The sequence below is a fragment of the Fusarium keratoplasticum genome, chromosome 14 (assembly GCF_025433545.1).
Source record: "Fusarium keratoplasticum isolate Fu6.1 chromosome 14, whole genome shotgun sequence".
Lineage (NCBI taxonomy): Eukaryota > Fungi > Ascomycota > Sordariomycetes > Hypocreales > Nectriaceae > Fusarium > Fusarium keratoplasticum.
The window spans coordinates 479,607-502,975 of NC_070542.1; the positions used below are offsets into that span (position 1 = coordinate 479,607).

The following is a 23,369-nucleotide window of genomic DNA, read 5'->3' on the forward strand; positions in this document are numbered from 1 at the left end:
AGCATAAGCGCTGATAACATGTACGAACTTTTAGCGAATATTTCCGTTGAAGTTCATGTATCTTCCTGCAGGAAGCCCGTAAAGTTTTCACCAAGACCGCCAAGACTTTCCGCTCATTCTTACAATTTCGCCTAGATTTCTGCATAAATGTAAGGGGGCGCTCGCCCCCGCAATATCTCCCCCTTTCGTAGTTCATTTCCAGATCTCCTTTGTGCCTTTGAACGTCGCGACTCAAACCCACCACCTGGTAGCCCCACTCGCTTTACCGGCGGGTTGTGAGCGTATGTGCATATCGCAAAAAGCGGCCCCTGCTTAACAGAAACTCCGCGCACAAGTCAGTCATGTCTTCTACAGGGCCAGAGCATCAACAATCGTTTGCGTCATCCTCGTCTGGCAGCGCCAGCAGCGATTCCAAGTCTGCTACTCCTGCGTCGACTGCCAGCTCCAACACCCCCCAGAGCAGTGCTGCTCCTTCGACGACCTCAGATGACAACCTCCTTTGCCGATGGAATGCCTGCAACCAGAAGTTAACCACCCCAGAGTCGCTCTATGTAAGTTCCCCTCGCCACGGCTGAGTGTGTATCTTCCGCAGTTATATGGAGACGAGCCGCTGACTCTTTATAGGACCATATCTGTGAGCGTCATGTTGGCCGCAAGAGCACCAACAATTTAAACCTCACTTGTCAGTGGAACTCATGCCGGACCACCATGGTCAAGCGAGACCACATGACCTCGCATATCCGTGTTCATGTGCCCTTGAAGCCTCACAAGTGTGAGTCCTGTAGCAAGTTCTTTAAGCGTCCTCAGGATCTTAAGAAACACGCCAAGGCAAGCAGGTTCGAAGTTTCCCAGTGTTTTGATTAGACTAACACGCGACAAGACCCACGCCGACTACTCTGTCCCCCTCCAACCATCTCAGGATCAGGGTAGGCTCAACTATAGGCCCCAGCCTCCCAAGGGTATGTCCCAGCCCAGCTGTGTCCTTCCGACCACCATGGTCGTTTAATTTCCTTAACCTCGAAGCTAATTCGCCTCCAGGCCCTTCTTGCTACTATGACGGCAATGGCCAGATGCCAGCTAACGCCGTCGCCTTCACCCACCACGCCGGGCATCTTAGCGGCTTTTATGCTCCTCAACCCTCTACCAACAATGGCCTCTACTTCAACCAACCCCCCATCAACAACGCCCGCACCGGGCACCTCAGCTACATTACCGCCGGTGACTATGATCGCAAGCGCAGTTATGACATAATCGACGACTTCTTTTTGCGCGCCAAGCGCCGACAGATTGATCCTTCTTCCTATGCCCAGATTGCCCAGTCCTTGATGCCTCTTCACGGCACCCTCTCTATCCCCAACGGTGCCATGGCTGCCACTGAGCAGTATGTGCCTCAGCCTGCTCCCGTCACTGTGCACGCTGGACCTACACCTAACCAGAACCCTTTGACTCAGCAGTACAACCTGCCTGTGCCTAACGCGCGCACTCAGAAGGATCTAATCCACATCGACAATGTCCTGGGTCAGATGCAGGATACCATCTATGAGAACGCCAGCCATGAGACTGCTGGTGTCCACATCCACAGTGGCGAGGGCGGTTATAACGGCTACCGTAATACTCCTTCGCCTCCTACGTCTCACCGTTCGCCTGGTGGAATTCCTATCGTCGCTAATGTCAATCACTCCGTTTCTGCGGCCAGAATAGCTTCGTCCGCAACGGCCATTTCCCCCACCAGTACTCCCGCTGTCACACCCCCTTCTATCTCTCTGTCGTACACTTCCGGCCACTCCCCCGGCCCTTCATCGTCGGCCATGTGTCCCGAGCCCCGTCACGGCTCCACGGCCTCGGTCACGTACCCAACTCTCCCCGCTGGCCTGCCTGCCGTCAGCCAGGGCTTCGGTCACTCTGCGACCACTGCTCTGGGACCTAATTTTGAGAATAGCGAGCGCCGCCGCTACTCCGGTGGCATGCTCCAGCGAGCACTAGGGTACCCTCTTCCCGTACCCCACAAGGATTCCAGCGGCGCCTCGACTCTCAAAGCAAGCGAATCCGCTCGGCCGGTTGGCTCCCCGTCGTCAGACTCTGACGTTAGTGATACGATCCGCGAGCGTGAGGAGCAGTACGCCCGATGGCTTGAGAACATGCGTGTTATTGAGACCCTGCGTGAGTACGTTCGAGGACTTCTCCAGCGTAAGGAGTACGTTGAGGAGCAGGAGGAGCGATGGCGGAGTGATGACGCCATGGACGTGGACGTCAGGAACCCCAAGGGGCCTGCCAATGGACTGGGCACTCCTCATCAGTGCTCCCCACCGTATCCCATCCTGCGCATGCCTGGTGCTTAAGTGTGCCTTGCGGTCCGCTACTGTTGTGGCTGTCCTCATTCGATTTCCATTGCCTATCTCTTCTCTCTGGGATCGCATACCCAGGGGGGTGACTCGAGTCGCAGCTTATATCTTTGTGTTTTCCGGGCTGTCTGTTACTCGCGGGACTAAATATGCAGGGAAGCACAGTGATGCTGGAACAGTTGGTTAAAATTGCCTTGTTTGTAGAAAGGGTGGAGACGCCTCTTGCGGACTGTGGCACGCTGCTCATCCCCGTGATGCAGTCTCGTTCCTATGTATGTATGTGTGTTTTCCGTCCGGGCGGCCTTGAGGTCGCTAAAGCCCACTAGATGGGCTAGGGCGTGCTGAGGTAGTTAAGTTACAGTTAACTCCCCCTCCTCCACTATCTAGCATGGCATCGGCTTAAAAGAGCACATTTCTTCGAGACTCATACCCATCAGCGGGATCAAGGGCCCAGTGTGGTCATTGCCACGATAGTCAACCCATGGGTTTTAAGTAGTCAGCATTCTCTCACTTCGATCTCCAAAGCTGCTGCCGTAGTCTATCCCCCAGCAGCCGAGCAATAAAAATGGCTAAGGTTTGGCAGTAGGGCGTCACGACCCGCAGCCCAGCATGCCGTAACTCCCGCACACGAGGGCTAAACCCAGAGCTATATATTCTTCATGTCTGCCTCCACAATCGCTCTGAGAATAGCGTTCTCCTAAAGAATGCCGCGAACTCGTCTCCAATTACACTCGTCCGCTATCCGTGAAGCCCAGACACCCATCCCCCTCCGGATGTTCCATTCATCATCAATTGTTGTACAGCCCAGAAGATGAAGCGAATATATGAGCCAGCTGGCCTTCGGAACAGCAACCCCTAGAGCCCCCTGTATATGTGTATAATAAGAATTACCTTGGGGGGACGTCATCGTCCCCTGGTTGAGCAAGTTTAGCAAGCAAAGGGTGGATAGGTCCATCAAGCAACTGACTGTCCAAAAGAGACTGATCCCGTCCAACTTTTAGACGCGGAGATCTGCCAACCCCGGTAGACAGAGAGCTGTCACTCAACTGAATGCGTTGAGCTTCTAGACCGGACGGCGGAATAGGCAGGCGCTCGCGCTATGAGAAACGCCGCTGCACACCCTGGCTAGCCATGACCTGGTTTGGCGTCGGTGCAGCCATACCATAGGGGTTCATCTGCGAATTGATGGGCTCAATGACCTGCGACACGAAGGCACCGTGGAGACCATGCCGATGCGTAACTGGATAGTCCTTGTGGGCAAAAAGAAGTGTCTTTAGGTTGACCGCCTCTTCTCTGAGTTGGGTGACTTGCGCCGTCAAGGCATCGTTCTCCGTATTGAACATCTCAACCTTGGTCTGCAGGCTGGTAGGCCATCGTTTCTTCCTCTGACGGCACTTGAGGGCAGCGACGCTGGTTCAAAGAGTCAGTACACATGTCTCAATACAGAACAATCAAGGGTCCAAGAACATACCGATTGCGTTCGAGAAAGTTCTTTCGCTTCTCCTCGTCCGTCATCTTTGACTTGGATCCGCCCTCCTCCAGTTTCATCTTGGACTCGTCATCAGAGAAATCCATGTCACCATTGACAGCAGCAGCATTGGTCTTGGATTTCTTATTAGCGGGAGCCTTGGCTGGGGGCTCATCCGCCTTCCGTCGGCCGTTGGTGGGAGGGATGTTTCTCTTGCCCTTGCCTCGCGTATTGGGCCTAGCCTTGTTCGCTCTCATCGGAAGCAATACTACCCTCACTCATGCCGCGCGCAGAGCCAATTGAGCCTCCATTAACACTCGACATGTGCGGCGAAGTGTTCATATTCTGTGGAGCGACGGGGACAGGGCGAGCGTGGCCGGGGGCGCCTGAAGTGACGGCGAATTGGTTTGTACTCTGGGCGCCGTTCCTACCTTGGACAAACATGAATAGACCATTCGCAGCGTCGTTGTTGTGGGGGCCAAAAGTGCCCGATGCAGGCTTCGCCTCGGGTTTGGCGGTGGTCGCGCCGTTGGGCATTTCTTGGGGTTTAAAGGTAACAGACGGTTGCTGTTGCTGAGGCGAAGGTGGTGGTTGTTGTCCTTGTGATCGCAGAGGAGCACCGTTCTGATCACGTTTGGCCGCAGCGCTCATAGTAGTTCGGTGGAAGTCGAGAGTGCTGGGCGTAGCTCCGCCGCTAGCGAGTTGAGCAGAAAGTTGAAAATTCGGGCTTTGGGCAGGGAACATAGAATCGCTGCCGCTCGGTGTCAAGCCCTTATTTAGAGAGGACTCGTGGGGTGTAGGGGAACCGCCACGAGGGTGGGGGGTACCGTCAATGTAAACATTGGCCTGCTCAGAGAGCATCCCTGAGCTCAGAGGCCCGGTCCACAGCGAACCTCCTCCCCAGTTGAACGGCGTCATGTTACTGTTGGGCAGGAGAGATGAAGCTGACGTCAATGCAGCGACCGAGGGCAACCTGGTTGCTCCTGGTGTTTCTGGAGCGCCCCTGAAGGACTGCTCGAACGGATTGGGCTCCAGACTGAGATCCGCCGGGCTGAACTGTGAAGTAGTCAGGTGTGTTGCCAGTTTGCTGTTAACACGGTAGAAGACGAGGCACAAGCGCTTTGGGGACTTTGGCTCACCTGCGGCAGAAGCATCAATTGTTGAAGTCCCTATGATGACGATGATGTAGTATATGCAACGTTGAGCGAATGGACGAGTGGGGTGGGTGGCAGTATCAAGAGGCAAGGATGGAACAAGACAAAAAGTCAAATGAGGTCCGAGGTGACGACGGTAAAAAGGGCAGCCTAACAGCCGTCTACAACTGCGACGATATGGGACAGGGCGGCCAAAGAGATACCATGCACAACCACTCTTTCGCCAGGCAAAAAAAAAAGCACCACCAAAAATCACCAAGTTTACTTACACAGAACTTGGCCAAATTGATAGGTGCGAGCAAGAATTTGCGTCTTATGAATAATAGTTGCATCTCTCTATTGAATCCTGGGTCTTTTGATAAGCCACCCTGACCGCGTGGTTAGTTGATGGGGTATGGTTTCCTCTCTGACTTTAATGACCGACGCAGCCTCCGATTCTGACTCCGGCTCCCCTGAACGACCACGTTCCACCGCAACAGGCACATTTTGAGTCTCCTCTTCGGAGATGGCTTCCCCGGCAGCTAGAGTCTCACCAAGAGTCATAAAACGTTTGTTAGGATTCGGCACCGCCTTCCTCTTCTTCCCTCTCTTCAGGCGAGCCAATTCCTCCTCTAGGCTAGCAATCCTCGCAGTATGCGCCGCTACCGTCTGCTGTTGAGCCTTAAAGCCCTTTGCTATTACGTTATACCGTCTTCGTATCTTTGGTGTTTTGTTTAGCCCAAGATCACGAATTTGACGGCTCGTCTTTGGTATATCGTCCGAGTCAAAATACGGCGTGGGTTTAGGAGTCGCTCTTGGGCTGCCATTTGGCCTATCTTGTTGGATTTCTGGGTGTCGTAGCGCTTTGGCACGTGAGATCGGCTAGTTCCCAGTAATCCTCTAGCCGGAGAGTATGTTCTTAGTCATTCCAACTCGACGAGCTTTGGCGTAGGCCCTGATGAAATTGACCTTATCCATTGGAGTGGAATCAGTCAGTGAAGCGAACTTTTCCAACTCTCGTTGATATGCAGCTTTAGAGGCATTAAATACTCCATTATCCAACGGCTGGAGCCCATGAGAGCAGTGTGCTGGCAGATAGCAACAATAAACGTTGTTCAAAAAGCACGTGGCCATCCATTCATCCTTCGGTCGCTCAGTAGTGATCTTGAGCTGAAGGAAAGGAAGAGCATACCGTTGCATAACTCCTATGACCATCTAAAATGATCAGTCTCGCGTCAGAGTCCTTGGCAGGCCTGGTCTGGGGCAGATAGACCCTTTTAAGCTATTTAATGCTAAGATGGTCGTCTGTCTACCTGTTAGGCGAAGTTATGTAATACTAGTCTGCTATCTTCTTGAATTCCTCAAGAAACCACTGTTTCTGGAGTTCTTTCCCCTGGAAGATTATGCTAGCGATTAAGGCGCGGCCGTCAGTAGTGATAGCTTTGATAAATGAAGTCCAATTCCGAGTTTGGGGTCCTTTGAGAAATGCCTTCCGCCTTAGGTCCGCGCTTCTAATAACCAGGCTATCTAAGCCTAAATAAAAAGGATTAGTCGGCCAAATTTCAGGCACTGATAAGGTATATATATAGATGCTCACCGAAACTAGTCATAATACCCCCTTCGTCAACGTTGACGGTGTTTTCTGGCTTGATCCAGCCATACTGGCCCTCCCTGATATCAAAGTACTAATGAACTGCCTTAGGCGTGAAAGAGTCGAACCTTTTGGCTTCTTGGCGTCTACCCATCTTGGTCTTCAGGTCTATGCGGCGCTTAAGAAATCTAGTCACCTAATTGCGTCCTAATGGGATGCTCGCCCTCCTGTCTTAATAAGCCCGTGACGCAAGCGCGGATCTGATTGTGGGACGGAGCATAGCCTAGAGATTCCTGACGGAGGATCCAGAAAGCCAATCTGTCCTCTTGATTCTTGGATAAATGTCGGCGAGGCTGAATCTGCTCTTTTACGGCTGTCTGGCCGTTAAGTCTGTCGATGAGAGTCCTTCGGGGCACTCCCCGTCTCTCAGCCGCTTGAGAGGGTGAAAAGCCATTATCAGTAATATCTAATATAGCCTCAGCTATGTCATCCTCTGTATATTCCCATCGAAGCCGCGAGACAGGCATTTTTTTCTCGCTGTCAAAGGCAAAGACCAAAAAACACGAGAAAGAGCGATGAGGAGCTTGGTGATTAAACTGATAATATTTCAATAGCACGGCCTGCATATATCGCGTACCCCGCACAGCCTTATAGAGTCAAAACAATTACCTCTAATCATTTCTATAATCAATAGAGGTAACTTCTTTTAGGTAGCTATTTATTTTGCCTAACTTTCGTGTAAGTGAAATTGTCGAGTTTTGGTGGTGCTTTTTTTTTTTTTTGCCTGGCGAAAGGGTGGTTGTGCATGGTAACAAGTTGTTATCAAGTGCACTCAGCATTCCTGCGCAATCCAACAACACTCAGCATACGCCTAGTACAACTGCCAACATAAACCAATCCGATCACGTTTTATTACTCTAGAAACCTTGACCGTCACACATTCCGATAATTTAGAAGATGCATAGTAGCGTGGGCGATTCATGGCGATAGCCCCGGAACTTCTAGGAGCTGAGATCAGTGTGATTGACTTTGACAACGAGCCCGCTTTAAGACCATGGCGGAATCGAATGTGCCGCTGACACCGGCGCTGGGTCTAAGCCCCGCCGCGGAGCCGGTCGAGCAGATCTTGGTGTGCAAGTTTGGAATTCGGCTGACGATACATCAGCTTCTCAGATGTCAGAGCGCACTACTGTGTTAGGGCCCAGTCAGCCCAGTCAGCACAGTCAGCACAGTCAACACAGTCAGCCATCCCTGTCCACATGCTTCCAAACTACTCTGCAGCACCTGCCCACAGCAAGCCTTAGAGAGATCAGCTATTCTAAGTCAAACCTCCTCTATCACAGGTGAGTATACACTTCGCTTTTCACTCTGGTCTAAGTGGTTAGTGCGACATGGTAGCAATTCTTAATGTCGGGCGCGTAGGGGAACTCAGTTCAAGCCAGAGGCAACCATAAGGCAAACTCTTGTCCATTCGAACCCCAGGAGTGTAAGGAAAACCGCGCGCCGAAGAGGTTATTAGAGGGGATATCGCGACGCCATTAAGCGCTATATTCTGGTTTAGCTAGTTAACGCAACATTATTTCCCTAAGTATTAGTTCTAAGATATATAGTCCTTATTATTCGCTGCTTTTTGCTGCCAGGTCTAGCGGCTTGATAGTCTTGCACCGCCCGGTTAGCGACTAGAGGCGTTCGCAGTGGACGAACCTGAAAAAAGTATAATAGCGCCTCGAACTCGAAAAGCCAATTTTTATTGAGCATGGATGGGCACGGTGGTGGGGCGACTCAGAGAGTCGAGAACATTGTTGATTGAGCCGTATTTGATCCGGCCAAGGGAATTGCCTTGGCAATCTTACAATTATTCGTTATACGCCCTTCAATAATCTCTTTGTGCTTACTTTAGAAAACTCTAGACCTAGAGCTGACATCTAGATGAGGTATTGATTCTACGAAGATAAATAGCTGAAACTTCCTTATAATGAATCTATCTTATATTAATACCATAACCGACGGACTTCATAGCTCTAGCAGCCTCTCCTTTAATCTCAGCCCCCTCATCTATAGTAAAAGTACTTAAGTTACTCACCTAATAATAATATAGATCTCTCTCGCTGCTATCCTCGGGCTTATTACTATTACTACTCTTGCCGCGCTAGCTCCTAAGGCCTACGCCGAAGCCGAAGCTAATATACTTAAAGCCTATATGATACTTTCCCTCCGCTTCTATAATAAGCTTAACTTTAAGTAGCTACTTTGCAATTTTAAATTTATTAATATTACTAACTAAGATAATAGCTATAATAAGTAACTCCCTTCTTATGCCAAGGCTTAGGTTCTTTTAGCTAATATATAATAAGTGCACTAATTTATTTACCTAGCTTAAACTCTAAATTACGCTAGAAATACCGCAAACTCGGTTAAGCTTAGGGATAAGGTAATTAATTGCTCTTTCTTCTAGTAAAAAACTTAGACTACGCTCTCTAAGTAGCGAGTGCCACTTGAATATAGCTAATATTACTTCCTATTAATATAGGCAATCTGACTATAAGGGGGTTTTAGATAACCTTAGCAAAGATAGTAACCTTCGTATCTTACTACGCGATAATATTAGTAGCTTTAGGTGTAATCTTTAAAGCGCTATAGAGCTATAAAGTTATCCCTAATTATTTTTAGTCTTATTAATAATAATTTTAAGATATTAGCTAGGTGCGAGAGTTTATAGACTATTAGGAGGATTTATGGTTTTGAGATAGTAGTGCTAACCCTGCTTAAGAGTTATCTAGATTCTCGGGGAGAGGTTTTATATATATTGTCTATGTCTTATTACTCGTTTATAGTAGCTATAATTTTAGCATTTTCTATCGCATTTTTAGATTTTTAATCTCTTTTTAGTAAGTATATAATAATTTATGCTCCTTTTTATAATAAAAGATAGAAAAATAGAGGATAATTATGCTCGCTTACTTTCGGTAAATATTAAGTTTTATCTGCGATCTTATTTAGCAGTGATATTATTAAGATGGATTAAAATAGAGGATTTAATAGAGGACTCGAAAGCGACCACTGGGAAGACGATCCACCTAGTGATATTAGATAATAAACGACGCTTGGTTTTATATATATGTCAGTATGTCTGTCCGGATAGGTTCCCTACTGGGGCATAGGACGTGCTGAACTAGGTTATGTAGGAGTAGTTGCAGGCAGGCCTCACCTAGTCCGATATTTACAATACTTACAACATCTCGAAGCTATTCTGCTCGCAGCCATCCTTCTCCTAGCATGTCCAGCATAGCATCGGCTCAATTACGGTCCGTGGCTAGCCTGTTGCCCATCAGCAGGTGTTGAGACTGTATGACTAAGATGGTCCGATCTGCTGGTGGCAGGGATGTGGATACTATGTGAGGAGCTGTGCTCCTCTCGGACACATGTAACTTAGACCTTTTAACATCACTGACAATTATTCGCTTCATCAGCAGGATATGCAGGCGCGGCAGTGCAGCCGCCAGAGCTATCAGTCTTTGCAAGGGGACCGGACAGCTGTCAGACAGCGCGCTCTCACTAGGTCACTAATGATGAAAGATGATATTGGGATGATCTTGAGTGTATTGATCAGGTTCCTTCTGTTCGACCTCTTTCGTTGTTCGTTCTCCTCCGTTGTCTTTGTATCTGAGGGGGGTCAAGGCCAATATACTAGACCTGCTGATCCTGCAACAGATCTGTAACGCTGTTCTGACAATTAAGGTATCATGGGGTGACATCTTCCCTTGAGGTGGCTGCCTGTGTAACATCATCATGCATGCCACTTCTCCAACAAGATGTGCTAAAAATTTGGGGCCAAAAGTCTGCGAACACGCCACCCCAGCCCCCCCCATTACATTTTCACCACATAACTTCACTTATACACAACTTTGCGAAATAAAGGTCAATTAAGAAGATAATTATACCAGCTTATAGCCCTGCTTTCGCTCTTTAATACTTTGTATACCAACCCTTGGCTCGTCGCACGGCTGCGAGCCGACGAGGGATTGAGTCAATGAGGGTGGTAATTTGCTCTGGAGTTATTGCATCCCACGCCTTCTTCAGGCATTTGATCAATTCTTCCCTGTCAGCCTCATTATCCTTCAATTCTTCTAAGTGAGGAAACATCTTCCTCATGTTGGCCTTGAGAGCTTTCCATACGTGCTCAATAGGGTTGAGATCCGGCGAGTGTGCCGGCTAGTCAATAAACTCAATGCCGTGCTCCATCAACCACGCCTGGGTTGATTGAGCTGTATGTATTCGGGCATTATCTTGCTAAAATCGTCGTGTGCCATCATAAATAGGAAATAAACCCTCTAATAAAGCTTGTTGATAGCTGCGAGCCGAGTATCCTTTCCGCTTTGCCTATTGATCGCGCTCCATGATAATAAGGTGTGATTTTCCGCCTCTCCAGATCGCTGCCCAAACCATGATTGATATTTTACTCTTCCCGTGGACCGTGATATTCATAAATCCCCTTAAGAACTTCTCGTGAGGTTTCCGGAAGAGCCAGCCGCGTTTATAGTTAGGTTACGACTGTACGGTTGATTCATCTAAGAAGATTATCTCGAGGGTGGGTTAGCTTGGTGAACTTTAACCAGACCAAAATAACACTCTATCTTTACATAGCCATACCTCCATCAATTCGTCTTCTTCGCCGGCCCAACCTTCCGCCCATTATAGCCGCTATTTTGCTGTTTCTTTTGATATAGGTATCCGCTGCATAGCTCTCCATTTGCGACCGTAAAATATGCAGACAATTCGCTTGATTATCATACGCGATATTTGACCACCTAACGCGCCAACTAACGCGTCATATGTAATCCTTCGGTCCTTTTTAAGTAAGACAATAACATACTTAATATCAGAAGGCGTAAGCTTCTTTGGCCGGCCTTCACGGGGTTTCTTTTTAATCGTGCCGTCTTCTTTCCAGCGCTTTACAATCTTATGCGTAGTCGATGGTGTCGTTTTGAACTCTTGCGCGACATCGCGGTGGGTTCTTCCCTTGCTGATCTCATTGATAATAAGAGCTCTTTTAACCTCACTAAATTCTTGGTTTCGTCGTCGATTTGCGCTTATAATGGTACCAAAAGTAGGCTGAGAAGATATAATTTGAAGAAATTGTGTAAGGTTGAAGATGCAACGCGTGTCGGAGGGTGACGCGCCGGATGACGCGGTGTGGGGTTTTGTTCGCAGACTTTTGGCCCCAAATTTTACATGAACCGTGCGCAGCATCTTGCTCCGCTCCGAGCGATTCCCCCACCCGCCCCGCATATGCTGATGCGCAGTTCGCTACCGAGTGGCTGCAACAGGGATGCACACATTAAGGCAGTCATGTATGACACGACCCGACACCAGGCTTGTCTCAATCTGAAGTGTAAATGCCATTGTCTTCTGTACAACAACGGGACTGTGGAGGCGAATCACTGACGTAGTGACACCAACCAAGTGGCCAGCGCGAGCTCAGTTTTCCACATCTGAGGTCATGTGTGAGAAAGCTGGCAAAGCTCCAGCGAAAGAACTTGGTTGGCCAATGATTGGGAGGCATCCTGTCAGACGGCAAAACACTTGAGGCATTTGTTGGCTGCCAAGGTTCTGCCAAGATCTTGGCGTATAGGTGATGGCAAGGTATTATTTCAGCTAAGTACTCTAGACTTCCATGCCAAGCCAAGATCAAGCTCGCCAACAAGGCCTGAGGGACCGGTGCGTGCGACCTCATCTGCATCTCATTACTCGTCTTGACTATCGAACGTCCCAACCGACCCCCTTCTCAACGTAGTGTCACTGTTAAGAGACGTAATGACGAATAGTGCACGCACAGATGTAGTTAGGTCGGTGTTCAATTAATCCGGAACTTCGTCATTGTTTCCTCCGATTCTTCTGTTGTTTTTTCTTGTTCTGGCCCCTTTTTGTGCCTTGAGTGGAGATGGCTCGTAAACGCCCTTGTCCCTCACACTATGCATCAACCCGATAGCCGTGCAAATCCTCTTGTGTCACGAGCCCGAATTCTCTGATGGGTCTGATTGGATGTGTGTATATTCTTGGTTTCGTCAGGTCCCTGCTCTAAGTTCCTGTACGTCCTTATGCTGGAGTAGCTAGAAGGATATTGCTATAACAAGCACACGACCAATTGTCTAAAATACACACTGTGACAAATAATTAGCAGGGAGGTTGGGAATGTGTTAGATTGACGTCTGTGTGCGGGTAAAAGCAAATTTTCCGTCGTTATAACGATGCTTATGCCCTTAGCGGTGGAGGCGTAATGTGTGGTCGGAGAATTTATTGTAGCTAAGTGAAAAACGTTTGCGAATCCCTCTGCCTGTCCGTCTGTTCCAGGGTCCCATTCGACGCCTGAGCGTCACTCTTGAACTCACCTCTACTCCGCTTGGACCTCTGCGTCTGCGAATTCAATCAGCGATGGTGTATTGGGTCCCCTGCAAGCACTGCTTGATTTCTCGTTCCCAGCCCTCTGACTCTCCTCCCAACTCGCCCCATCTCAAACCATCAAAATTACCTTCTATTGATTCAATCAAGCCTGAGATGTCGCTTACTGAGGAGGATGCCGGCCAGTCGTCGACCCATGACTGGCAGGATAGCGATGGCCCTTCCTCGTCAGTGAGCACCAAGTCGGATAACGATGCTGATGATGGCAACTACCGGTCCAACGCGCCGCCACAGCCAACCCAAAAGCGACGACGAGTGAGGCGCGCCTGCGACGAATGCCGCTGGAAAAAGATCAAGTGTGACGGCAAGCAGCCATGCACACACTGCTCAGGGTACAGTTATGGTAGGCGGTCGACTCGACAAGCCCCACAGCCCCTCGATCAATCACTTCCCTTTCCCCCGGCACCGAGTCCTTCATCTCTAGCTGTGACGCGCGAGCTGACAAGACCCTTTAGAATGCACCTACGACAAACCCTCCAATAGATGGAGAAATCCGGCTCCACAGTACATCGAAACCCTCGAGAGCCGTCTACAACGCGCCGAGTCCCTACTTCACATGTTCCTGCCCGATGTCGATTTGGCTGATCCCAACCTCGACCCAGCCATCCAACAAGAGTTTCGCAATCGAGCAAATGCACGTGCTCAAGTCGCCAAGGCCCCACACACACAACCCGCTGCGCCTGATCCAAACGATGCCCACCTTGCTTCCATGATCGACTCCGTCGGCCAGCTTGACCTCGACGACAGGGGCAGCTGGGACTTTCACGGTATCTCGTCCGGTGTGGTCTTCTTGCGACGGATGAAGGAACATTTTACGCCTATGCTAGGCCCAACGGTTAAGGCACCGCTTTTACCTCGCCCCGAACGACTACCAGGTCTCGAATCGCCCTTACTTTCTTCCGTCGGTCCACCATATTCAGCTGTCCCGAGTTATCCCGAACTGCCTCCCAAGGATGTTGCCCGTAATCTGTGCTACTATTCCCTCAGCTGCGCGACCTGTCTAGTCCGCATTGTCCATATACCCACTTTCTATGACCAGATGGAGAAGATTTACGACCGGCCGCTCGATAATCTCACCAAGGAGGAAACCCAATATCTTGGGCTGCTTTTTTCTGTTATGGCACTAGGGTGCATGTACAACAATCTCGACGACAACGACCCAGGAAGCATGGCATACCGACAAGCAACAGAAGAAGGTCTGAAGTATTACAATGCGGGACGATCCGTATTACAAGATATAACAGACTGCCGCGATCTTATATCTTTACAAGCCCTACTATTTATCATTTTGTTCCTTCAAGCTACATCAAACCTCAGCAGCTGCTACTCTTTCATCGGCATCGCGCTCCGCTCGTCGCTACGAATAGGCCTCCATCGGCACCTGCAACACGAAAAGATCAATGCCATTGAGCAAGAAGTCCGAAAACGCGTTTTTTATGTCATTCGACAGATGGATATCTACATCTCGACGCTACTCGGTTTTCCTCTCCTTCTCAGCGTCGACGATATTAACCAGCCTTTTCCTGCCGAGGTCGACGATGAATATATCACCCCTACGGGCATTCTCCAGCCACCTCCTGGATCAGCATCTTTCTTCCAGGCCTTCAATGCACATTCCGAACTGACGGAAATCCTATCCAAGGTCACAAAATACGTGTATCCTACCAAGGGCTTGGGTCAAAGCGTGACGAAAGACAACAAACCCGCCTTGACCTATTTGATCAGCTACGAGCGAGTCAGAGAAATCGAAGCGGATCTACATTCTTGGTTTGAGAGGCTGCCCCAGCACTGGCGGCCGAGTAGTGAGGGTCCGATTGAAACGGCCCGGTAGGTTATCGACTCAATCAGATACTGAAAATGGAGCCCGAATAAGAACGCTGATCCCATGAGCAGGATTCGACATTTGTTGAGACTTGCCTATGCGCATGTACAACTTGTTCTATACCGGCCTTTTTTGCACTACATCTCTCCTCGTTTAAGCCAAGGAACCAAGGCCGACGAGCTATCATATGCATGCGCAGCAGCAGCAGTCAGCGTGTCTCGCAACATTGTGCATATTGGCCAGGAGATCCGAAAACAGCGTGCGCTCAGTGGGCCTTATTGGCTCATGCTGTATACCGAGTTCTTTGCTGTCCTCTCTCTTGTGTTTTATGCCACAGAAAACCCCGAGAAGCCTGGATCTTGCGCGGTTCTCGCGGATGCTCGGGCCGGAAGACAGATGGTTGCAGCACTGGCAGAAAAGAGCATGTCCGCCGAGGGGGTGACCAATGCTCTCCAGGGATGATACATGTGCCCCTACGTATATGGTTAGATTGCTAATACGATCAATATAGGTTCTGTTCGATCAGCTTCCTGACCAGTTGGACGCTGAACCCATGCGACCAGCGACCACGACGAAGAGGTGTCACCCCTCAGGGCCGCTTTCGTCTGGGTCGACTCATCGGACCCCGATACCAGCGACCATGTTGTCCCTTGGTGCTGCTGGCTCTACAAGCGGAGGCCAGACCTTAACCAGCATTTTTCCTATGACCCTATCTCAGGCCACAATGGACCCCTTACATGCCATGCAGGGATTCCAGGATGGCGGATTTTCAACCAACTTCAATGACTTTATAACGGTTGGCATACAGAGGAGCACGTCGGAATCAACTAGCAGAGCGGCAACAAGCGCACGACGCGAATCCTACACAGGACAACCGCTTAGCATTCACAACCCTGTGAAGAAGCTCGTCCCTCTCATGTTCCCTTCAGAGGACCCATTCGCGTACCCGAATCAGCCCATGATAGAACGCGGAATCCCAGGCAAAACGGACCAGCCAGTCAGCATAGGTGATCACAGTCAAGACATGCAACTCTTCCTAACAGGAATGTTTGACGATGTAGAAAGCCAGATCTTCGGACAGCCTCCGCTATACACGATGCATCAGCAAGGCCAGCCAATGATGAACGTGCCGAGTCAGATGCATGACCCTGCCAGCATGATGGGCATGCTTTCGAGTCAACCCGTGCTGCAGCGTCGGCCGACGTCACAGATGTAGGCGTTCCACCAAGGCCAGTGTGGCGATCAACGCAATCCACCCAACCTCAGCATTCAATCGAGTCGGTCAGCTAAAAGACGTTTGCTCCGTTGACTTGATCAACCTAGGCCCTATATTGAGTTTGGTTGAGGTTGCGTTGGCTGGTTGACGGGCGTCATAGCCCGTGTAGTGGGCAGGTAGGGAAGGTAGATGTTGTATATATATATGCTCAATTCTTCAAAATATACCTCTTTATATTATACGTCTCAATCCTCCTCATCGAAATCAATCCCAATCTCTTCATCCCTGTCCACAACGTCTACAGTCACTCTAGCAGCTCCTCCAGGGATAAATTTTCTCGCCAACCAGTTGCCCTACTCTCTAGGTAACCCCTGGAGGCTCTCTGGCGATAACCTAGGCTTATCCCAGATCTGTGAATGGCGTGCGCCCGAGATTTTTTGTTCTGGTTCAGCGGATGAGGGCGCGATTGAGAGTATAACTGTAGAGTGGTTGTTTCCACTGCACTACCTGCTTGATATCCGGGTTATTAATACCCATTCCATTCAGTGATCGGAATGGTCTGGTCTGGTCTGGTCTGGTCTGTCACGAACTCACGTGATCACGTGTCAGCATGACCATGATGCAGCAAAGGTGTGAGGGATCGTAGTCAATGGAACGCCAATTGATTGATACTAAGGGTCGGGTCTAGGTACAAGACGTAGCGCAAAGAGATCAAAAAGAAGGACAAGATCGATCTGCCCCTTGCTCAGGGGAAATATCCAGTATCACGTGCTACCACACGTGATACACTTTACGGGCATGCTGACACGTAGTCACGTGAGTTCGTGACACCGGACCAAGTCTTGGCGGTCTAGACCAGACCGAGACCAAGACAGACCAGACAATTCCGATCACTGGTCTGGGCGCATCTCACGATGCCCATCGTGAGATAGTATTACATTCTCACTTGCCTGGAGTGAGAAAGTGGGTGCCGCTCACTCGCACTGAGTGAGCGGAATACATTGATCCGTGCTGTGTGGCGACACGCATTCGGTCGCGGCATGAGCCGTGACACTAAGGAGCGCCACAACCAAAGTAGATAAGGCCTCAAAAGACGAGATGTGCAACGTAGGGTGTGATCAGAAGAGATTGCATTGCGTTGCTTGATTCTATCTTAGGGAGCGACGAAGGTCGGTCTCTTATACTTGTGTTCAATCTGTCGATTTCATTGACAGCAGGCTGCTGCCTGATGCTAGTTGAAGCCGTTCCCGTTCATTGTGAACAAGTTCAGGATGATCGCGATCCTTGCCTAATTTTAGCCTCATTGTCAGACAATTGGCTCCGCAGGGATCATTGATGGCACCAGTCAATTGATGAGAATTATCTAAAGAACAAAAGAAATTGAACAGCCATGTGTTCGGGCAGAGCTATTTAAGCTCATGTCGTTAGGATTGGAATCCTTGATGCGACAAGTTGGATGTGAAACCGGATACACAACCCCAAAGTACGGGCCGCGTTTCATATCCAGTCGCACGAACCTAGTGGTGATATGCGACACACCTGTAGCTACCCGATTGGGTAACCGCACCTTAAAGACCCAGCGTTCGAAACCCGGAAATAAGGAGTGATTCCGCGCTGAGAAGGTTACCAGCGTGCCTCCTGGGGAGCCTCGCTGAAGGGGCGTGTTGAATAATGCATATACTGGATTGAAGCTGCTGTACCTAACTAAAGGTGCGGCACCTGCTTTTTGGTGCAGTGGTTACTTTTCAACACTTCTTAACTTTATGGGAGTCGAAAGGTGAAAGAGCGAGAAATGCAAATTTTTCAAAGTCTTGAAACCCTCATGATACGTCAAAAAGTCGGAAGAAAAATGGCCCGGGGTAAGACAGTACGCAAAAAATAATGTACCGTAAGTTTTTGTTTTCGTGAATGGCTTCATTATGGCAAAACGCGGTGCAAATAAAATCGTAGAATTTGTATGGGGCGACGATTTTTTTGTGCTATGCTTTAAGTGGTATGATTCTTTAAGTATTGGGGGTTTAGGTTCAGGTTCTATTCCTACTCGGTTTTAGCCACCATTCCCCGGCAGCTATGCCCGGTAAGCGGGGTTTAGCCGGCAGCCGAGGCGCCCCGAATGTTTATCTATTGCGCCCCACTTCGCTAAATACTAACTAGCGTTTGGCCAGCTGCCTCTAGACTTCCTACTTCTCTCCTTAAACCTCTATCTATAACTAGCTAGTAACCTCTATAGATCGCGGTTCTAAATACTAATATATATATGATTTTAGGCTCTTACGGGGCGAGTTATATGCTCCGTGTATATGTCCTCCTACCTATAGTCTCCCCTAGTGCTTAGCTTCATCTGATTACGGACTAGTCCTAAATTGCCTAAGGACCTAGGTTTATTCTATGAATTTGATAATCTTTGCTACTACTTTACGTTTACTTAATAATTATCAGAGATTTTAATATCCTAGAAATTAGCCTAGTTCCTAGTTTCAAAGTATAGTATGCTTCCTACATTAAAGCAGGATATAAGCGACTATTTACTATCCTTCGCTATAGTTATATCTCGGGTCAGTAACTCCTAGCACTCTTCGTTTAAAGAGGAAGTTATTTATCCCAATCTTTTCTATCCAGAGTTAGATATAAATAGCGCTCTGCCTCTTACTAAAGTGCTTATATAGCTATAGTACTTTCAGTGTTGGCTCTAGTGTGTGCCTAAAGGTTGCCTGGCCCCTGGTTTCCTATTACTACTATATTTGCTATCTTTATTTAATAACTCTACGCTGTGACGGTCAAGGTTCCCAACGTAGTAAACCGTAACCTGATTTGGTTTATGTTGGCAGTTGCAACGGGGCGTGGCGTACTGAGTGTAGGGTGGCGAATCACGTCTGATAATGTCAAGAAGTATTCTTGAGTAATCAAGTTATATTGAAAGCTGGGATAGCGAGAGTGTCTGTCTAAGGGATGTTGTGTGGTTTTTTTATAGGTAGGGTCTGGGGAGCATCTCACGATGCCCATCGTGAGATAGTGTTGCATTCTTACTTGCCCGGAGTGAGAAAGTAGGTCCCGCTCACTCGGTGCGAGTGAGCGGAATACGTTGATCCGTGCCGTGTGGCGACACGCATTCGATCGCGGCATGGGCCGTGACATACGCGACCATAGTTTTAACATAGATTTCAAGGAATATAATACGGGGGGTTACTATGCCCTTAGTCCCAGCGGACCTCTTTGTCGCTATCCTATGGCTTCTTTGGCCGCTCGGTTAACCGCTTCATTACTATATATCCCCTTATGGGCCGGGATCTATCTAATCTCAATAGTTAAACCTTATGTTTATAGTTCTTATATTCGCTATGTAATATCTTAGAGAAGGTATAACCCGGATTTGCCTCTAGGCCTCGCCACTGACCGAATAGCTACTTAGTTATCTATATATATTAAGACTTTCTTTCTAGCATTGCCTCTATCTCTATCCTCCCAGGCAAGCTATAGAGCTAAGGAAATTCCCTATAGTTTACCGGCGTATACTATTAATACGGAATTATCACCTATATAGGCGTTTTTAGTTTAGTTAATAGTAGTATATACAGCAGCAGCGCTAATATGGCTATTAATATTACTTCCATCCGTATATATATATAAGGCATCTGGCTTATTGCTAGTGCTATATTAGTATCTCGCTTATGCCTTCTTAATGCTCTCTTTAATAAATGTTTCTAGGCCTATCTACTATAGTGGGATAACATGCGGTGTAATAACTTCTATTTTCTCTAGATTAAATCCTCCTTCGTCCTATATAGCCTTTTATATTACTCTGCGCGGGCTTATATTTATCCTTTTTTCTCTCGCTTAACCAGAGTTACGCTAAGGTTCTTATTTCCCATTGCTAATTCTTTCTAGGCAGTTAATATTATACTTCCAGATTTAATATTTGATAGGAAGGAGGTATATTTTAATATCTAGAGCGGGGGCTAATATGGCCTTATAGGCGCCAGATATTGCCCTAGCTGCCCGCGCCTATAGACTCTGTAGCTATGCCAGTGTCTTATTTAGATATAGCATAGTCTACGTTCTCTAGTTTAAGTTTGACCAGGCTAAGCATACATATATAATCTATGGTATTACTACCCCTCGGTAGATCTTTCGCATATCTTATAGGGTAAGGCCCTAGGTTAAGCTGCCTAGACTACTAAGGGCTAAGATTATCTTTATCGCCTTTCGCTATACTTTATCTATATAGGGCTTCTATTATAGCGCCGAGTCTATAATAAGACCTAGGTATTTATACGTTAGCTTTACCGGGATCTCACCCCAGGCTATTTATAGTAGTTACCGGGTATTTATTCTAGTGCGAGCCCTAGTAAAATATATAAGCTAAAACTTACTAGGTAAAAAAACCAATACATAGGTTTTCGCCTACTACTTGGCTATCTAAAGTGCCCCTTAAAGCTTAGTATATATTTCCGCGATCATATCTCCCTATATTAGGATTGCTACGTCATCAATAAACCCGGTTACCAAGGTATTATCTATTAGGTTGCACTTCTCGATTAGGTCTATGTTATAGAAGATATAGAGAATTAGTAAAAGTAGCGAGCCTTACATAGTTCCCATGCATACTTTATATAACTCGGTTTTAAACCTATCGACAGAGATCCTAGTATGCTGGTCCTCTAGGAGGCTTAATATCTACCTAACCGTCTTCTCATTAATCTTCCTCTTCCATAGGTTATATAGGAGCCACTAGTGTAATATATTATCAAATACGCCTAAGACGTCGAGCAGGAGTAAGCTAGCTACCTACCCTCGGCCTCTATTCCACGCTTTATAAATCTTATCGATAATATAATACACAGCGTGCTTAGTAGATCTTAACTTTCTATCTCCCACATAGGTCAAAGGCAGCAGGTTATATGTCTCTGCCACATAGCTTGGGCGGTATACTATTATAGCGTCTATAATCTTGCCCATGGTATTTAGCAACCTAATCAGCCGGTAAGACCCCGGGATAATATAGTTATCTTTACCTTGCTTCCTAAGTATAACTATTATCGATTCCCTAAAGTAATGCAGGTAATAGCCGAGATTAAAGCTCTAATTAAAGATTACTAATAGGTAAGGCTTAATCTATATCACTACTAGCTATAATGCTCTATTCGGGATGCCATTAGGGCCAGGGGCCTTAAGCAGCGAGGCTTCTTATATAGCTCTCTCTACTTCTTATTCTATAATAAATAGTATCATTATTCGGTCTAGGTAAATCGCGTTTTTAATATCGCTAATCTCTGCCTCTAGTAGGGAGGAAAAGAATACTCTCTTAAAGATCTCTGCCTTTTCCGCTAGCTCTAAGACCATCTAAGAGATATTTTGTTAGAGAAACAGAACACACCAACCGCGGTCAAAACTTTTGACGTGACTTTCTTCTAATAGCTTTCGAAATAAGGATCTCACGTACTTTTCCCGTGAACTGAATACCATATAAAATAATAGGGGCAAATGATCAATTGATAGTTGTAAAAGACTGAAAAATAGAGGAAATATAGTCTTCAAAGACTATAGGGTAGGTAATAGAGATAGGAGGAGAATAGGCAGCGGAATCAGTCCTTATATAAAGCTGATTAGCTAGGTAAGGAATCATAGAGCAATAAAAGTAAGTCAAAAGTAAGATAGGGTCAAAATAGAGAAGACCAGCTTCTGATTGGTGTTTTTATTGCTTGTATTCATTTTAGATCTAAGGAGCTATCTCTAAGAGAAGGTATATAGCTTATATAGCAAATTACTCGGAATCTATTAGCCCGATTCGGATAAAAGTTATACCGTCCGATAGCTCTAATTCCGGGCTTTAAAACCCTATTAGTTTTGCTAGTAACGGATAACTAAAAGCCGAGTCATGGCATAATAGAAACTAAAACCTATAGGGTTTTAAACTAGGATATTTAAAACCAGATAGGAAATACCCTATAGAAGGAGACGGGCTTAACGGTGTTATCGGGCTTATAATAAAGCCCTAAGTCCGAAGTCACGTGACCTTCCTAAAAGGGAAATAAGTCCAAAAAGGGCAGTATTAACACTCCCTTATATCTTGCTTATCTAAGCAGTTATTGCTTAGGTAAGCAGTTTATAAAAAGCGCATAAGCTAAAGTATAGGGTAATAAAATCCTAGGCTTATATCTTATAAGCGTATTTTTCTAGAATTTTATTTATAAAAGACCTTCTTAAAAATAAGGTATTTTACAATAGTAATGAAGATCTTCTCGAGAAAAGGAAGCCCAAAGCTCCCCGTTCTTGATCCGACCACTGAAGATGATGATGATGATGGTCAAAGGTCTAAGGCCTCTGACTCTTTTTCTACGTACAAGAAATTGCCCAATGGCCCAAAACGGCTTAGCACCCATTTCCCCCAACTCAATATCTAGGTACTCCAGTATAGGTATTATCTCTAGTGCCTAAATAGTCTTATTTCTAGCCTATTTCGCCATTTTCTAGAGAGCCTCTAGTAACTCTAAAGCTCTCTTTACCTTTTCTCAATGCGCTCTTCTTAGTGCTTTCTTAATTACTTTGCCCTTATAGTTTCTAGCTACTCGGTATACCTCTTATGTTTCTTCTATATAGTAAAGATTATAGAGTCGCCTAAGGCGCTTAGCCTTAGCCAGCACTTACGTATACTTCTCATCCCAGCCGGGTCTAGATTAGGGTAACTATGCCCTTCATAGTATTACTATCTCTATTGCACTCTTTAGCGCTACAATTATTTCCCCTACGTACCAATTAAATGCATTTCAGGTTCTCGGTCTCCGCTGCAGCGGTAGCTTACTTAGGACCATAGACCTAAATTTCTTTTTATCTATCGACTTCTAACTTCTACTAGGCTCTCTACTAAGCTATTTAACTAATATATCAAAGAAGGTTATAATCGGCCAGTAGTCTAAGTCATGATTAAGATCATAGTCTACTTTACATCTAATGACCTGATCAACTAGGCCGAGAGTAACCAGATAGAGATCAATCGTTATCTGCCTATTGCTCTCTTCGTATGTAATAGTGCCTAGTACTAAAGTATTTATAAGGTTATAGTCTTCTATAATTTCAACGAGATCTTTTACCTCTGCCTCTATTCAAGGGATATAAGAGCCTCCCTATATCTCATAGTATAGGTTAAAGTCTCTAATTAATATCTAATCTACTTGCTAAGCTAAGTTAAGTATCCTTCGTAGTTAGGGTAGCACGCTCTGCCTATTTTCTACTATTCAATTAGGGTTATAGATATTATATAGCTTAATCTCTCTTATCTCGTCTCCTTGTCCGAAGGTTATCGTTACTATGCATAGATCCTAACTATACGATTTAAATTAC

General features: G+C 47.0%; 2 protein-coding genes and 1 pseudogene across 3 annotated transcripts, besides 1 other annotated feature; 2 read left to right on the top strand and 1 right to left on the bottom strand.

Annotated features, from left to right (window-relative positions):
- The first annotated feature begins 320 nt into the window (after nucleotides 1-320).
- NCS57_01477800 lies at nucleotides 321-2,339 on the top strand (annotated as a pseudogene). The gene is made up of 3 exons: nucleotides 321-551; nucleotides 625-836; nucleotides 881-2,339.
- Nucleotides 321-2,339: a sequence feature.
- Nucleotides 2,340-3,439: 1,100 nt separating this feature from the next.
- Nucleotides 3,440-4,964, bottom strand: NCS57_01477900 (BZIP domain-containing protein; the record flags this gene model as incomplete). The annotated part of the gene is made up of 4 exons (XM_053064368.1): nucleotides 3,440-3,752; nucleotides 3,814-4,033; nucleotides 4,083-4,866; nucleotides 4,950-4,964. 4 exons carry the CDS (start codon nucleotides 4,962-4,964, stop codon nucleotides 3,440-3,442), a joined length of 1,332 nt encoding a protein of 443 aa, XP_052906252.1.
- An 8,125-nt stretch (nucleotides 4,965-13,089) lies between these two features.
- NCS57_01478000 (Zn(2)-C6 fungal-type domain-containing protein) lies at nucleotides 13,090-16,031 on the top strand (the record flags this gene model as incomplete). Its single annotated transcript, XM_053064369.1, has 4 exons — nucleotides 13,090-13,336; nucleotides 13,449-14,820; nucleotides 14,887-15,253; nucleotides 15,327-16,031. The coding sequence occupies 4 exons, from the start codon at nucleotides 13,090-13,092 to the stop codon at nucleotides 16,029-16,031; spliced, it is 2,691 nt and encodes an 896-aa protein (XP_052906253.1).
- Between the last annotated feature and the right edge of the window lie 7,338 nt (nucleotides 16,032-23,369).